The sequence below is a fragment of the Salvelinus alpinus genome, chromosome 9, assembly GCF_045679555.1.
Source record: "Salvelinus alpinus chromosome 9, SLU_Salpinus.1, whole genome shotgun sequence".
NCBI lineage: Eukaryota > Metazoa > Chordata > Actinopteri > Salmoniformes > Salmonidae > Salvelinus > Salvelinus alpinus.
Window position 1 is genome coordinate 71,586,853 of NC_092094.1, and position 17,687 is coordinate 71,604,539.

At 43.4% G+C, this 17,687-nt stretch overlaps 1 protein-coding gene across 1 annotated transcript; it reads right to left on the minus strand.

The window, feature by feature from the left end:
- Positions 1-1,121: 1,121 nt before the first annotated feature.
- Positions 1,122-13,876, minus strand: LOC139530562 (platelet-activating factor receptor-like). The gene is made up of 3 exons (XM_071327082.1): positions 13,447-13,876; positions 4,738-4,832; positions 1,122-4,503 (listed from the first exon to the last, which is right to left on the minus strand). Exon 3 carries the CDS (start codon positions 4,459-4,461, stop codon positions 3,349-3,351), a length of 1,113 nt encoding a protein of 370 aa, XP_071183183.1. The 5' UTR covers positions 4,462-4,503; positions 4,738-4,832; positions 13,447-13,876; the 3' UTR covers positions 1,122-3,348.
- Positions 13,877-17,687: the final 3,811 nt, after the last annotated feature.

Here is a 17,687-nt window from a genome sequence, read left to right on the forward strand (position 1 = left end):
CGTTGTCATTGTAATAATGCATCTATAAAGATACCTAAATAAGAGTTATTGCATATAGATATGCTATGGATACACTTAATTCACATGTGGTTGGGTCCTGTTATAACAAGTTCATGAAATGCTTATAGATGTGTAATGAATGCATTATGGATATGTAGTCAAATCATTACCGAACAATATGTAGTGGACCACAATGCTGTAGTTATTGGACACATGCATGCAGTCATTAGATGTAGTGTCTGCCATCACCATTATGGTGAGGAGTCAGGCCCAGACTGGGTATGAGGGAGAAGTCTATATGAACTGGTGAAACCAAGTGAGCCTACAGCGACATGTGCCCCACCTTCATGAAAGGGGATGCTACCGCCTCCACCTTGGGATGATATCTACAGTACGGCCTGTTGTGATGACGTCTACATCTCGCTCGTGACAAGGTGGTGTAAAGTACTTAAGTAGTACGTGTTTTAACAGGACCCAACCACATTATTTAAAGTTAATTAAGTACTTACGTAGTACTTGAAAGTATTTTTACTTAAGTTGTTTTTTGGAGCATCTGTACTTTACTATTTATATTTTTGACTACGTTTACTTTTACTTCACTACATTCCTAAAGAAACTTTACTTTTTTCTCCATACATTTACCCTGACACCCAAAAGTTCTCTTTACATTTTGAATATTTAGCAGGACAGGACCATGGTCCAATTCACATACTTATCAAGAAAACATCCCTGGTCATCCCTACTGCATCTGATAAAATAAACTGGTATTTCAATAACAATTTATCTGTTAGTGTCACGCCCTGACCTTAGAGATCCTTTTTATGTCTCTATTTTGGTTTGGTCAGGGCGTGAGTTGGGGTGGGCATTCTATGTTTTGTGTTTCTATTTCTATGTTTTGGCCGGGTATGGTTCTCAAATCAGGGACAGCTGTCTATCATTGTCTCTGATTGGGAACCATACTTAGGTAGCCTTTTTTCCCACCTGTCTTTGTGGGAAGTTGACTTTTGTTTAGGGCACATAGCCTGTAGCCTCACGGTTAGTTTTTGTAGTGTTTATTGTTTTTGTTCGGCGTAATGTTTTTCAATAAAGAGAAAATGTACGCTCACCACGCTGCACCTTGGTCCAGTTCTTTTAACGGCCGTGACCGTTAGATATTTGTTTTATTTGAGAATACAGTACAGCGTTACACAATATGTTTCAATTGCATCACATACAAAGAGTGCAACATTTATACCAGTGGTCAACTTCCTTCATAAACCGTCTCTGTTTATACTTCAGCAGCTGACAGCTGAGAAGTCATCACGTTCATCACATCCCACTGGGCATATACTGGTTGAATCAACATGGTTTCCACGTCATTTCATTGAAATTACGCTGACCCAACATGGAATAGATGTTGAATTGACATCTGTGCCCAGTAGGATGGTTACCAGCCTCATAAAATGACCTTAAAAGCTTGTTACTCCACCATTCTTTACAATAATAATAGCAATAACAATAATAGCAATTCATCACATTTTAAAAAGTACTTCTTGGCTCCCAGTATTTGTTTTGCAATCGTACAAATTGCAAAACAAATACGATATGATACGATATACTTTGTCCATTTACATGTAAATTCATTTTCTGGTGTCAGCATACAAATACACAAACACAACACAATATATTACATGCAGTACGGAAAACTGGAAAGCTAGTACACAAGTCACACATTTACATTTTCACATATTCAAAGTCTCTGGGGCCTACTGTCCATCTATATCTGTCCTATGTCCCACTGTTCAGCAGCCTGATGGCTGAATGAAACTTGCCCTGCTCCTACTCTTGCTGAACAGTGGGACCCTTAGGCCTAGATTCAATCAGATCAGCATTAACCGGCAATAGCCGACACCCGCATAGCTGATGTTTTGGCGGTGTCGGAGGTGTAACTGCATTGGGGCTATCATATCGGTGAGCAGCTGCTCTTGATCATTGTCGCAAAGCCAGACCCGTCCTACTCAGGTTAGAAGTTCAGAACGAGAAAGTATAGGCTATATAGAAATAATGACGCTCAAATTTTAAATCATTCAACGGAATAATGAGGATTTCTGAATAGAGCCCTTTAATCTCCTTCCAGAGGGAATTGTATAAGGGGTGAATCTATCATTTATAGAAGCTCAAGTTCCCTATGAAACTTCTGCTTTTATACTCTGTTTACGCTCAAAGAGAAAAAGAACAGGAAGAAAGAGGTGGTGAAATTTAACAGCTAATCAAATGGCTACCCAGACTATTTGCAAATGCCTACCCCCCCCCATTTTTACGCTGCTGCTACTCTGTTTATTATTTATGCATAGTCACTTTACCTCTATTTTCATGTACATATTACCTCAACTAACCGGTACCCTCTGTATATAGCCTCACTACTGTTATTTTATTGTTGCTCTTTAACTATTTTTCTATTTTCTTCTTTTTATTTTTTACTTCAGTTTATTTTAGTAAATACTTTCTAAACACTTATTTTTCTTAACTGCGTTGTTGGTTAAGGGCTTGTAAGTAAGCATTTCACTGTAAGGTCGGCACATGGATGAATGAAATTCATTGAGGGGACGGGTTTGTAATTCACAGTATTTTACTGTAATTACAAGGGATTGGTGCAAGCAGGTTGGCTGCTAGGTAACCTAACGTAGCTGACGAGAAGAAAAAAACTGTTGGGGGAGGTTCTCTTCTGCACTGTTCAACCAATCCAATAAATGTGGAGGAGGAGTTAAGATGGAGTGTCGCCTTGTTAACGTCCAAAAGCGGAAGTCGTGTAGGCGTCACAGGCTCTCTTTCCTTTTCCCTTGAAAACCAGATGAATCTGGTTGTAAACATCCCACAGCATATTACTGCATAATTGGTATTTTATATTACTTGCACCTGTAGAGGCCTTAACAAAATCTTCCAAACTGGCAGCGACTACAGGGGTACAGACCAAAAGGACATGGCAAAATGCTCAACCATTTAAGGTTTAAGACTCACTGCCACTAAAATCTGTCCCCTGTACAATCTGTCTCCTATAACATAAGTTAAATTGGTACAGCATTTTCACTCATGGGTGCAACAAATATAGCCTCTTACAAGGCACAGCTCAAAATATGTTCATAAGCCAGAAACAACAATAACATGCACCCACAAGAGGTCAAAAGGTTTTTGACACGGTACAGTACTGTATTCTGTGGGGTGGAATTACAGTACCATTCAAAATAAAGCAATTGTTTCCCCGCCCACAACAATTTACATTATGCTGCAGTAAAACGTTTGGAGTATTTTACTGTTGATAATACCCAAATTTACCATATAAATGACAGTTTTCCGTTACAGTGAAGGACTTTAATTATTGAGCTGTTCACGATGGAGCCCCTGGCTCACATTCTTGCATTCCACTATAGAGATGTGTGTGATGGCTGTTTCCGAGCAGCCTCTGCCCATCCCCACCTTTTTCAGATGGTCCTTGATATACATGTGGAACCTCCTGGTGGCGAAGCAGTACACCACGGGATCTAAGAGGCAGTTGAGCCCCATCAGCATCAGGGTGACCTGGTGGGCGTCGTTCAACCACTGCCTGGTCTTCTGGTTCCATTCCGTGCTGCCCCAGCCCTCCTTGATCTCCAGCACAGCCAGGGTCCAGGGGCCCTGGACCATGTGGTGGGGGAGGAAGCACACCACGAACACCCCCACCACAGCGCACAGCATCTGCAGGGCCCGGCCCTTCACCCCCCGGGGTTTGGAGGAACTGGAGCCCCGAGCCTGGGTAAGGGACTGGGCTAGTAACGCCCGGGCGATTAGCAGATTACACACTACGACGAGGAAGAAGACCAAGACGAAGCACCCCACAATGATAAGGTGGGTTGCGGCCACCAGCCGCTTCTCGCCATCTGTCTCAAGGTGGTAGCCCTCAAAGCATCGCGACACGTTGCGCTCGTCCTTCTGGATGCCCGTCTTCAAGAGGTATGGCACAGACATGGACAGAGTGACCACCCAGATGACCGCTGTGACGACCACCCCACGGCACCAATGGTCGGACGAGGCGGCGTTCAGCGGGCGCGTGATGGCCCAGTAGCGGTTGATACTGATGGCAGTGAGGAAGAGGACGGAGCAGTAGGTGTTGATGAAGAAGAACACGCCGGTGACACGGCACAGGAATTCGCCGTAGAGCCAGACGCCACCGTGATGGTAGTAGCCAATCCAGACGGGGAGGGAGCACACGAAGAGGAGGTCGGCCACAGTCAGGTTGGCCATGTAGATGCAGATCTCGTTCAAGGCCTTGGCATCGCGCAGGCGCCACAACACGAACAGCACGTAACTATTGGCTATCAGCCCAAGGATGAACACAACACCGTAGAACACTGGGAAGAGGGTGTAGCGGAACGCCGAGTCCAGAAAGTTTCCGTTCCCGACAAAGTTCACAGCCGTGGTCACTACTAAGTCCTCTTTTATCCCCATGGTCGACTCCACTATTGGTTTTGCTAAAGAAAGCAACTCCCTCTGTGAGAAAAATACTTCCTATTAGAGTCATATTTCCCTACTGAGTGGCTTAACAACTCATGCATTAGAAAAATAATATAGTCTCTATAAAAGGTGTTATGATATTGTATGGAATGACATGATATCTGGACTGATGCTTTGCTTAATGTGGCATAACTGTTTGGCCGCCCTAGTGACATTCACTTAGGAATGGGAAGTGAGCGCAAGAGGAAACAAAGGTTGAACTGCACTTACCCTGGTCAGTTCAATGGGATTCCCACAATCCGGAGGAACTACGTCACTAAAATCCTTAAGGGTGGATATGTCCTGGTTCCAGTAAATCCCAAACCCTTTTCCAAGGAAAAGAAGTACAAAGAAATTGAGTGTAAAGGTTTTAATATTTCACATGTTAAGACTTGTCTTTCTTAAACTTCAAATGAAAGAGAAAACAGCCCTGTAGGGGAAAAAATATAGGGAACTTCAGTTACGGCAAGTCCGATCTGATAAGTAAATATACATTATACACTAAATATATACAGGGTACGAAACATTAAGAACACTTGCTCTTTCCATGAAATAGATTGACCAGGTGAATGCTATGATACCTTATTGATGTCACTTGTTAAACCCACTTCAAATCAGTGTGTGTGTGTGTGTGTGTGTGTGTGTGTGTGGAGGGGGGGGGGGTGCCAATCAATATTAGGAAGGCATTCCTAATGTTTGGCATAGGCCTTGTAAACATACAACAGCAACATTCACACATGGTCGACTCCACTGTATTGACAATCCACAGTTCAAATGAAGCAATTGTTTGCTTGCAGAGGAATACAGGAATGAGGTGCCTACGATTAGCAAGCAAATCTCAATTCTGCACTAACTTACTGTCACGCCCTGACCATAGAGAGCCCTCGGGGTATGCCCGCTGCTTCCCCCGATAGGTCCAGACCTCCCACAGAAGGCAGTGCCCGTCAGATCCAGAGAGAGGGAAAGGAGCCGAACTCGACAACGAAGCCACTGCTAGATCCAGCGTATTTGGAGTCAGCACCGCCAGCGCAGACACAGGCAATCCCAGCGATGAAGGCGCAGGTAGATCAGGTACGATATGACGATCGTGACACTTACGGGGAAAATGCAAATTGGAACTTTCTCGTTCTCAACTCTTATGGCTGGACGCCGCTCGGGCCTGATGGATGTTTTCCAGCCTTGTCATCTGTCCCTATCCGAATGGCCTGTGCTACCTAGAACTTGCCTGCCAAGGAAATTGTCTCCATCTGCTTCTCCTACTCCTACTATCTTGTAATGAAGTAGACCGAGAACAGCAAGAAGATTGTTCCAATCAGCGCTGGTCCTGTGTCACAAGTCGTGGAAACCAAAGGCAGCAGCATGCTGCTAAGCGGACGGCAGTGGTTGTGAGAGGTTAGGAGCAGATTGACATTAGGAATAGCGTCGCTGCACTGGTACCTGATCTACCTGCGCCTTCATCGCTGGGATTGCCTGTGTCTGCGCTGGCGGTGCTGACTCCAAATACGCTGACTCCAGCAGTGGCTTCGTTGTCGAGTTCGGCTCCTTTCCCTCTCTCTGGATCTGACGGGCACTGCCTTCTGTGGGAGGTCTGGACCTATCGGGGGAAGCAGCGGGCATACGCTATCCTGCTTCTCGTGGATCCGTGAAAGGTTCAAAGAATTGTGTGAGGGGTAGGAATGTTCAGATTTCTCCATTCCCTTCTCCGGCCGTTGTATTGGGCAGTTCAATGGTGAGTAATGTCTCAGTCCGTTGGGCAAAACCTTTGTGCTATCCAGGAGCACGAGTACAGGATATCAATAAGCTGCTACCAAACATTTTAAATCAGCATCAGGAAATTGAGTCTATCATAGCTAATGTGGGATTCAATGACATTATGAAGGGCAGCTGACGATGGATTTTAAAGAACTGATGGGGTTGAGTGTGGCATTGAACGTTTCAGCAGACTTTTAGCCCCCCATAACTGGCTACGAGACTATTTCAGCTCTGTGGGTGTAACATTTATTGACAATTTTGATACCTTCTGGAAACAAAGCTCGTTTGATAAGGAGGATGGGATCCATCCAAATCATTTGGGTTCCTGGATCCTTTCACAGCATTATAAGGCTGCATTGAGACAATTACTTATCAATGACCCAAGCCCAGCTCAGTAAATTCCTACCATTGTGTCGCTGAGTTGTCATAATGTACATTATCCCAGGGGCGTTGGAAGACGCAAAGTAACCTAATTTATGCCCCTCTAACTGCGCTGAATGCCTCTGCTGATCCCACAGCTATTGTATGCAGTAATCATGTGCCTATGAACCAGAGTTATAGTGTTAGCACTGAGGCGGTGTGCCATAGTTGGAAGTCCCATGTGTGCAGCTCACCCTGCACTAACATAAACAGCATGAGCATGTCTAATTCTGCTAAGCTACCCAGTAAAACAATGAAAACAATCAAGCATCCCAGAAAAGTGTTCAAAAATAGCCCACGTTAACATATGTAGCCTAAGAAACAAGGTTAATGAAGTAAATAACTTGCTAGTAAACAGATGACATTCATATTTTGACTCTCTCTGAAACTCACTTAGATAATACCTTTGATGATACAGTGGTAGCAATACAAGGTTATAACATTTACAGAAAAGACAGAAATGCCAGTGGTGGAAGTGTTGAAACTATACTATAAAACTAAGATAAATTATATAAAGAATGATAGTAAAAAGCTTGGGATCACCTTAAATGAAATGTTGAGCAAAAAGGCAAACTCAGCTTCATCATTCATTGAATCAGATGGCTCATTAAACCCACTGATATTGGCAACTACTTTAATGATTTTTTAATTGTCAAGATTACCGGATGTTTGTCCCTGATTCGGCCCTCTCTCAGGTCCTGGAATGTGCTCATTCCTCCAAGCTCACCTGCCATCCTAGCTCCCGTTGAACCCTGGCCTTCCTCCGACAACGCTTCTGGTGGCCCACTATGGTTCCTGAGGTCTCAGCCTTCGTCGCCACATGCACGGTTTGTGCTCAGAATAAGACTCTGCGGCAGGCCTCCTTCAGCCACTCCCTGTTCCTCATCGCTCCTGGTCTCATATATCCCTGGATTCTGTCACTGGGCTTCCTCCGTCTGATGGCAACACCACTATCCTGACAGTAGTGGATAGGTTCTCTAAAGCTGCCCATTTCATCCCTCTCCCCAAGTTACCTTCAGGAGACGACTCAGCTCATGGTGCAGCACGTCTTCCAAATCCATGAACTCCCTGCCGACATTGTCTCTGATTGTGGTCGTCAATTCTCGTCCCGATTCTGGAAAGCGTTCTGCACCCTTATTGGGTCATCGAGCCAGCTTGTCCTCCGGGTTTCATACCCGGTCCATCGGCTAGTCAGAGCGTGCCAATCAAGACCTGGAGAATATGCTTAGGTGCCTCGTCTCGACCAACCCCACCACCTGGAGCCAACAACACATGTGGGTGGAATACGCCCGCAACACCCTTCTCTGCTTGGCCACTAGTCTCTCGACTTTCGAGTGTTCCATGCGATATCAGCCCCCGCTCTTCCCTGAACAAGAGGTCAGCATACCATCGGCACAGATGTTCGTCCGTCGCTGTCGCCGTACATGGAAGACCGCCACCCTGCTCCCAGATATCGTCTTTGGCAGAGGGTATGGCTGTCCACTCGGGATTTGCCCCTCCGGGTGGAGTCCCGTAAACTTTCCCCTAGCAATTTTATCGGCCCTTTATTGGCACCGCACCCTCCGTATACATCCCACTATTCATGTATCTAGGATCAAACCTCTGTCTCACAGCCCTTTGTCTCGTTTCCACCTCTGCCTGGCTTGACCTGACGTTTCAAACTGTCTGCCTCGTATATCTGCATCTGGGTCTTATCCTGAGTTGTGTTAGATAAGAAATATTTTGGTAGGGATGACTCAATGGGCTGAATATCATGCACTGTATAGGGGTTACTGTTAAATTGACAGTAGCTTACAGGCAGCTCGTGGTAAGCAAAATTCTGTATTTCATTCTATAGTACACCTACTGTAATATAAATATGGTTTCAAAGCAAGTACTGTTTAATAACAGTACAATACCGTTAAATTGACTGTTTATACTGAAAAAAAATTATGGATGAACGAAATTCATTAAGGGGAGGAGTTTGTATTTCCCAGTATTTTACTGTAATTACAAGGGATTAGTGCAATCAGGTTGGCTGCTAGGTAATGTGTTTACACATTACAGCATATCAATGGATATTTGGTGTTTTAAATTACTTGCACTTCTAGAGGCCTTAACAAAGGCTTCAAAACTAGCAGTGACTACAGAGGAAAACAGACCAAAAAGACATGACAAAATGTTCAACCATTTCAAGTTTAAGACTTGCTGCCACTTCAGTCTGTACACTTCCAGTCAGATAAAAATGTATTTTAATAGTAGCTATGCTTTCCGTCAGTCGAGTATATACATCGCATGCGACTGTCAACGATTGGGTGCAGAGATGTAGAGGAGTCAGGCGCAGGACACAGGTTTGAGCAAAACAACTGAGTTTACTCACAAAAAAGGCAAGCAATATTCCAATAAGGAAAATACAGACAGAATAACACCTACACGAACCACTAAGAGACCAACAATCACGGACAGAACAGAAAGGTATGCCAGAGGGTTAAATAAGGAACATGATATGGGAATTGAAACCATGTGTGTGTAATACAGACAAAACAAAACATGGATCGATGGTGACTAGAAAGCCGGTGACGTCGACCACCACCCGAACAAGGAGAGGGGCCGACTTCGGCGGAAGTCGTGACAGCGACTTATAATTGGACTAGGCAATTAGCCTATTATAATGTTTATCTGACTTCATAGAGGTAATTAAAATATACAAGCAAGCATGATGCAATGAGTTGACGTTGACTAGCAAGAATTGGTCTGAGAATTCTCTATATCAAAGGCAGATATTTAAGTAACATTGAATGGACTCATTTACAAGGCATAAAGCTTAAGTTCCAAAGAATTAGAAGACAAAGCATGAACATAAGAGATGCTTATTAGGCCAGAAGGAAATGAGAATTGATCATACAACCTACAACTTAGATACAGGATACAAGAGAGAGAACAACAACATTTAATTCAATTTACAACATCTGAAGGTGTAACCTTTCAACCCAAAACCAACCACCATTGACCAATCTAACAATACCAAGCTTACAGTAACCTAAACATTACCAGGCCCAATCGCCACATGGTGTCACAGCATTTAAAGGATTGTGTGAGGGATGAGACCAAAGTAATAAGACACAATTTCTGAGAAGTGTCACGGCCGTCAAAAGGAGGAGACCAAGGCGTAGCGTGGTATGCGTACATTCTTCTTTAATAAGAAGAAACACTGAACAAAATAACAAAAACGAACCGTGACGCTATACAAATGAGTGCTGACAGGCCACTACACATAGACAAGAACCCTCAAATACCCACAAATACCCAAGGGAAAATGGCAACCTAAATATGATCCCCAATCAGAGACAACGATAAACAGCTGCCTCTGATTGGGAACCAATTCAGGCCACCATAGACCTACATATGCCTAGACTTACAAACTCCCCATGACATACAAAAACCCTAGACAATACAAAACAAGCATACCCACCCTCGTCACACCCTGACCTAACCAAAAGAATAAAGAAAACATAGATAACTAAGGTCAGGGCGTGACAAGAAGACAATAAAACTTTGCATAGAGTAATTCAGAGTCCACCCTGTACAGATACAAGTAATGTCAAAAGCCACACTGAAGTCTAACAAAACAGCCGCCACAATCTATTTATCATCAATTTATCTCAGCCAATCATCAGTCATTTGTGTAAGTGATGTGGTTGTTGAATGTCCTTCCCCGTGAGCGTGCAGAAAGTCTGTTGTCAATGTGTTTACTGTAAAATAGCATTGTATCTGGTCAAACACAATTTTTTCCAAATGTTTCCAAAGGGTTGGTGACAGGCTGATTGCTCGGCTGGTGAGTCTGCAGGCCATGGAAGAACTGAGAACATTTTCAGCTTCCAGGAATTGTGTACAGATCCTTGTGACATGGGGCCGTGCATTATCATGCTGAAACATGAGGTGATGGTGGCAGATAAAGCATGACAATGGGCCTCAGGATCTCAAATCAAATCAAATTTTATTAGTCACATGCGCCAAATACAACCTTACCTTACAGTGAAATGCTTACTTACGAGCCCCTAACCGACAGTGCAGTTTCCAAAAATATGGTTAAGAATAAGACATGAAAGTGACAAGTAAATAAAGAGAAGCAGTAAAAAAAAAATATATATATATATATATATATAGGGGGGTGCCAGTACAGAGTCAATGTGCGGGGGCACCGGTTAGTTGAGGTAGTATGTATATGTAGGTAGAGTTAATTAAAGTGACAATGCATAGATGACAGAGAGTGGCAGTGGTGTGGAGAGGGGGGGGGGGGGGGGGGGGGGGGGGCAGCAATGTGAATAGTCTGGGTAGCCATTTGACTAGATGTTCAGGAGTCTTATGGCTTGGGGGTAGAAGCTGTTTAGAAGCCTCTTGGACCTAGACTTGGCGCTCCGGTACAGCTTGCCGTGTGGTAGCAGAGAGAACAGTCTATGACTAGGGTGGCTGGAGACTTTGAACATTTTCAGGGCCTTCCTCTGACACTGCCTGGTATAGAGGTCCTGGATGGCAGGAAGCTTGGCCCCAGTGATGTACTGGGTCGTTCGCACTACCCTCTGCAGTGCATTGCGGTCGGAGGCCGAGCAGTTGCCATACCAGGCAGTGATGCAACCAGTCAGGATGCTCTCGATGGTGCAGCTGTAGAAACTTTTGAGGATCTGAGGACCCATGCCAAATCTTTTCAGTCTCCTGAGGGGGAATAGGTTTTGTCGTGTCCGCTTTATGACTGTCATGGTGTGCTTGGACCATGTTAGTTTGTTGGTGATGTGGAAACCAAGGAACTTGAACCTCACAACCTGCTCCACTGCAGCCCCGTCGATGAGAATGGGGGCGTGCTCGGTCCTCTTTTTCCTGTAGTCCACAATCACCTCCTTTGTCTTGATCACGTTGAGGGAGAGGTTGTTGTCATGGCACCACATGGCCAGGTCTCTGACCTCCTCCCTATAGGCTGTCTCGTTGTTGTCGGTGATCAGGCCTACCACTGTTGTGTCATCGGCAAATTTAATGATGGTGTTGGAGTCGTGCCTGGCTGTGCAGTCACTGGTGAACAGGGAGTACAGGAGGGGGCTGAGCACGCACCCCTGAGGGGCCCCTGTGTTGAGGATCAGCATGGAGGATGTGTTGTTACCTACCCTTAACACCTGGGGGCGGCCCGTCAGGAAGTCCAGGATCCAGTTGCAGAGGGAGGTGTTTAGTCCCAGGGTCCTTAGCTTATTGATGAGCTTTGAGGGCACTATGGTGTGGAACGCTGAGAGAGCCGTTTATCCTCCGCCTCGGGCTCGTCAGAGTCGTGAAAGAAGAAAAAGGATTCTGCTTGTCCGTGGTGAGTAATCGCAGTCCTGATGTCTAGAAGTTATTTTCGGTCATAAGAGACGATAGCAATATAGCAACAAAATAGTGAAAAAAATTAGTTACAAACAACGCAGATAAACGAACAAAAAACACAATCGCTTGGGGGAACGTAAAACGTTCCCCCAACGCCTTCTGCTCGGCGCCATTTTCTCGTCACGGTATCTCTGTGCATTAAAACTGCTATCGATAAAATGCAATTGTGTTCGTTGTCTGTAGCTTATGCCTGCCCATACCATAACCCCACTGCCACCATGGGGCACTCTGCTCACAACCTTGACATCAGCAAACTGCTCACCCACATAGCACTTTACATGTGGTCTGCGGTTGTGAAGCCGGTTGTACCTACTGCAAATTCTTTTTTGTGCATATGGAACATTTCTGGGATTTTTATTTCAGGTCATGACACATGGGGCCAACACTTTACATGTTGCGTTCATATTTTTATTCAGTTTAGATAGCATCAGAGTTATCCTCAGTGAACAATAGATACTAAATATGGATTATATAGTACTTTTCTATCACTCATTCAATACTCAGTCCTCTGGATACTGTAGCAGAGAGATACATTTTGGCCCCTCAGCAGGGAACAGGCTGGCTAGTCCTTGGGCATTGTCCTTTGTGCTTTCCTTGTGTTCCTGTGCCATTTACCATGCAACTCCGAGTGTCAGAGAGCACACAAATTAGGGCTGACCCTACAGGACCCTATTTTCCTGTTTTTCCAGTTTTGCATTTTGCATATAGCACCTTCACTAATCGGTTTTGGGTGTGCAGTAGATTCTGCTTATTATCAGCAACCAGCACAGAGAAAGGCCTGTCTTGCTGAAAGGGGCATTCTGGGATTCAAACAACACTTTTTTGGTAAAAGCTGAGCAGTATTGCTGGAAAGTTTTTAACCACTCAAATTCATTGAAGGAGCTATGGATGCAAGGACAAACAATGGAATAAAACAAGATTAGAACAAGATTAACTAAGAAAGTTAAACTAAGCTCATGAGGTATTTATAAATTCTTCAAGAATAAAATGGCTATATATAATTATTTCAAACGTTTAAAAAAAGGATGTACCACCCCAGATTGCCCTTTTAAGAACTGCTTGTATAATGTTTTCTAATACTGTATGAAATCATTTAGGTTTCGCTGCATGGCTCTAAACATTTATTATAAATGCAATGAAAGATGTTCGCCATGTGTGCACATTTGTTTGAACCTTTAAACAATAAATAATAATAAATTATCAAACATATTCACAGGTTATAAAGATCAGTGCAAAACATTTGAAATTTCAAGCAGAATAGTACAATATTAGTACCTATCCTAGTCTTTGTATAATAGCATTTACTTGGCAACTTTGGGAAAAAAGTGATGTTCCCATATAATTACATTTGATTTGAAAATAGTAAGAAAGATGGCTTACCTGAGTGCGTGGCTCCTTTCTCGCTGTGTTAGTCTTTTCAAGTGTGTGTTCCACACTATTATTTTGAAACCAGCGTATTTTAGGCTACAATCGTAAACATACTGTATCTATAGCCTAGTACATGTATATATTATAATAACGTTTCTTGAAACTAGAGAAACTCCTCTAATGAATCCACCACGAAGCGCTTGACTCCGTGCGAGCGCTACGAAATAAATGTACACATAATTGTTATTCAATAAATTCATCCAAGCTGCTCCCGCTCACCAACCGGCATCTCCGGAGTTTGTGTAGCCAGTTTTTGTGGTTATATTTGAGAGGCTTGACGCACTGCCTGTCCTGCCCCTCCCATCTACTCATTGGTCACGAGCATAGTAAGGGTTGTGAACGTTATTTATAAGAAGACACCTCTCTGAAAATCGGACCTCTCTGAAATGAAAATGGATGGTCCTCCCCTTTCAGCAAAACATATTTTACCTAAACCCTCCCAAAAAGTGACCCTCCCCTATACCCAAAATAATAATTAAAATATAACGTGGATAGCAGAGAGCATGTTTACCATTTACCACCACTTATTGGACAGACCAGAGCCTTAGATATGCAGTTTTAGAAATTGTGTAAGCATTTTATGGCAAGACAGAAATGTTGATAGCGTACAGGGCTGCCGGCCAGAAGGTCTGGTTGTGGGTTCGCAGACCACTGTGGACAAGAGTAGGGGTGGAAAGATCTCCTTTATTTATAGTAAAAGCATTGCATGAATCTGTCATTGTATTTACAGGTCTGAGAAACAATAGCCTTTTATAAAAATGTCATGCAATTCTAAGTAATTTTACATATTAGCAGAATGAATCTTCTGGATGCTACAGATAATCCTGAATGAATCGTGAATAATGATGAGTGAGAAAGTCATACCCCTCCAAAAATGCAAACCTCCCCTTTTATTGTAATGGAGAGAGGTTAGCATGTATTGGGGGCATGATATTTGTCTAACTTTCTCACTCATCAAATCAAATGTATTTATATAGCCCTTCTTACATCAGCTGATATCTCAAAGTGCTGTACAGTAACCCAGCCTAAAACCCCAAACAGCAAGCAATGCAGGTGTAGAAGCACGGTGGATAGGAAAAACTCCCTAGAAAGTCCAAAACCTAGGAAGAAACCAAGAGAGGAACCAGGCTATGAGGGGTGGCCAGTCCTCTTCTGGCTGTGCCGGGTGGAGATTATAACAGAACATGGCCAAGATGTTCAAATGTTCATAAATGACCAGCATGGTCAAATAATAATAATCACAGTAGTTGTCGAGGGTGCAACAAGTCAGCACCCCAGGAGTAAATGTCAGTTGGCTTTTCGTAGCCGATCATTAAGAGTATCTCTACCGCTCCTGCTGTCTCTAGAGAGTTGAAAAAACAGGTCTGGGACAGGTAGCATGTCCGGTGAACAGGTCAGGGTTCCATAGCCGCAGGCAGAACAGTTGAAACTGGAGCAGCAGCAAGGCCAGGTGTACTGGAGACAGCAAGGAGTCATCATGCCAGGTAGTCCTGAGGCATGGTCCTAGGGCTCAGGTCCTCCGAGAGAGAGAAAGAAAGAAAGAATTAGAAAGAGCATACTTAAATTCACACAGGACACCAGATAAGACAGGAGAAGTACTCCAGAAATAACAGACTGACCCTAGCCCCCCGACACATAAACTACTGCAGCATAAATACTGGAGGCTGAAACAGGAGGGGTCAGGAGACACTGCGGCCTCATCCGATGATACCCCCGGACAGGGCCAAACAGGCAGGATATAACCCCACCCACTTTGCCAAAGCACAGCCCCCTCACCACTAGAGGGATATCTTCAACTTACCATCCTGAGACAAGGCCGAGTATAGCCCACAAAGATCTCCGCCACGGCACAACCCAAGGGGTTGAATTATTCACTACTAATTCAGGATTATCCATAATTATGGTAGCATCCACATTAATGTAGAAGTCTTTAAAAACATATTCCATTCTTATTTACAATAAAAGTAACTCCTAAATGACACAATACATTTTTTGCATTATTTCCTATTGGCACAAAATAATCTGAAACACAACCAAAACAAACAGCAAATGCATCCAACACGTTTGTACAGTCACAAGCTTAATGTAATTGCACGCTAGGAATATGGGACCAAATAGTTACATTTTACTACTTTAATACATATAAGTGAATTTGTCCCAATACTTTTGGTCCGCTAAAATGGGGGGACTATGTACAAAAAGTGCTGTAATTTTGAATCAATTCACCCAATATGGATGAAAATAACATCAAATTAAAGCTGACCGTCTTCACTTTAACTTCGTAGCTATTGTATCATTTCACATCCAAAGTGCTGGAGTAGAGAGACAACATATATATATATACACAGTACCAGTCAAAAGTTTGGATACACCTACTCATTCAAGGGTTTTTCTTTATTTTTACTATTTTCTACATTGTAGAATAATAATGAAGATATCAAAACTATGAAATAACACATGGAATCATGTAGTAAACAAATCAAAATATATTTGAGATTCTTCAAAGTAGCCACCCTTTGCCTTGATGACAGCTTTGCACACTCTTGGCATTTTCTCAACCAGCTTCATAAGGTAGTCACCTGGAATGCATTTCAATTAACAGGTGTGCCTTGTTAAAAGTTCATTTGTGGAATTTCTTTCCTTCTTAATGCGTTTGAGCCAATCAGTTGTGTTGTGACAAGGTAGGGTTGGTATACAGAAGATAGCCCTATTTGAAAAAAGACCAAGTGCATATTATGGCATGAACAGCTCAAATAAGCAAAGAGAAATGACAGTCATTCATTACTTTAAGACATGAAGGTCAGTCAATACGGCAAATTGAGAACTTTTAAAGTTTCTTCAAGTGCAGTCGCAAAAACTACCAAACGGTATGATGAAACTGGCTCTCATGAGGACCGCCACAGGAAAGGAAGACCCAGAGTTATCTCTGCTGCAGAGGTTCAGTTCATTAGTTACCAGCCTCAGAAATTGGCAATTAACTGCACCTCAGATTGCAGCTCAAATAAATGCTTCACAGAGTGCAAGTAACAGACTCATCTCAACATCAACTGTTCAGAGGAGACTGTGTGAATCAGGCCTTCATGGTCGAATCACTGCAAAGAAACCACTACTAAAGAACACCAATAAGAAGAAGAGACTTGCTTGGGCCAAGAAACATGAGCAATGGAAATTAGACCGGTAGAAATCTGTCCTTTGGTCTGATGAGTCCAAATTTGAGATTTTTGGTTCCAACCGCCGTGTCTTTGTGAGACGCAGAGTAGGTGAACGGATGATCTCTGCATGTGTGTGTCACGGGCGTGTGGAGAGACGACCAAGGCGCAGCTTGATTGGAGTTCCACATCTTTATTTTTAGTGAATCTTAAAACAAACCAAGAAACAAACAACGACCGTGCAACATGCACTCACTCAAAAACAATATCCCACAAAGCAGGTGGGAACAGGGAACCCTTAAGTATGATCCCCAATTGGAGACAACGAACATCAGCTGCCTCTAATTGGGAACCATACCAAGAGCACCAACATAGAAATATATAACCTAGAACACCCCCTAGTCACGCCCTGACCCACTACACCATAGAGAACCAGGGGCTCTCTATGGTCAGGGCGTGACAGTGTGGTTCCCACCGTGAGGCATGGAGGAGGAGGTGGGATGGTGTGAGGGTGCTTTGCTGATGACACTGTCTGTGATTTATTTAAAATGCAAGGCACACTTAACCAGCATGGCTACCAAAGCATTCTGCAGCAATACACCATCCCATCAGGTTTGCGCTTAGTGGGACTCTAATATTATTTTCAACAGGACAACGACCCAACTCACCTCCAGGCTGTGTAAGAGCTATTTGACCAAGAAGGAGAGTGATGGAGTTCTGCATCAGATGACCTGGCCTCCACAATTACCTGACCTCAACCCAATCGCGATGGTTTGGGATGAGTTGGACCGCAGAGTGAAGGTGGAGCAGCCAACAAGTGCTCAGCATATGTGGGAACTCCTTCAAGACTGTTTGAAAAGCATGCCACCTCATGAAGCTGCCAAGAGTGTGCAAAGCTTTATTCAAGGCAAAGAATTTTAAATATAAAATATTTTGGGGGAAACTTCATGATTCCATATTTGTTATTTCATAGTTTTGATGTCTTCACTATTATTATACAATGTAGAAAATAGTAAAAATAAAGAAAAACCCTTGAATGAGTAG

Excerpts from the sequence above, each read along its gene's own strand:
- LOC139530562 (XM_071327082.1), bottom strand. The coding sequence starts at position 4,461 with ATGGGGATAAAAGAGGACTTAGTAGTGACCACGGCTGTGAACTTTGTC.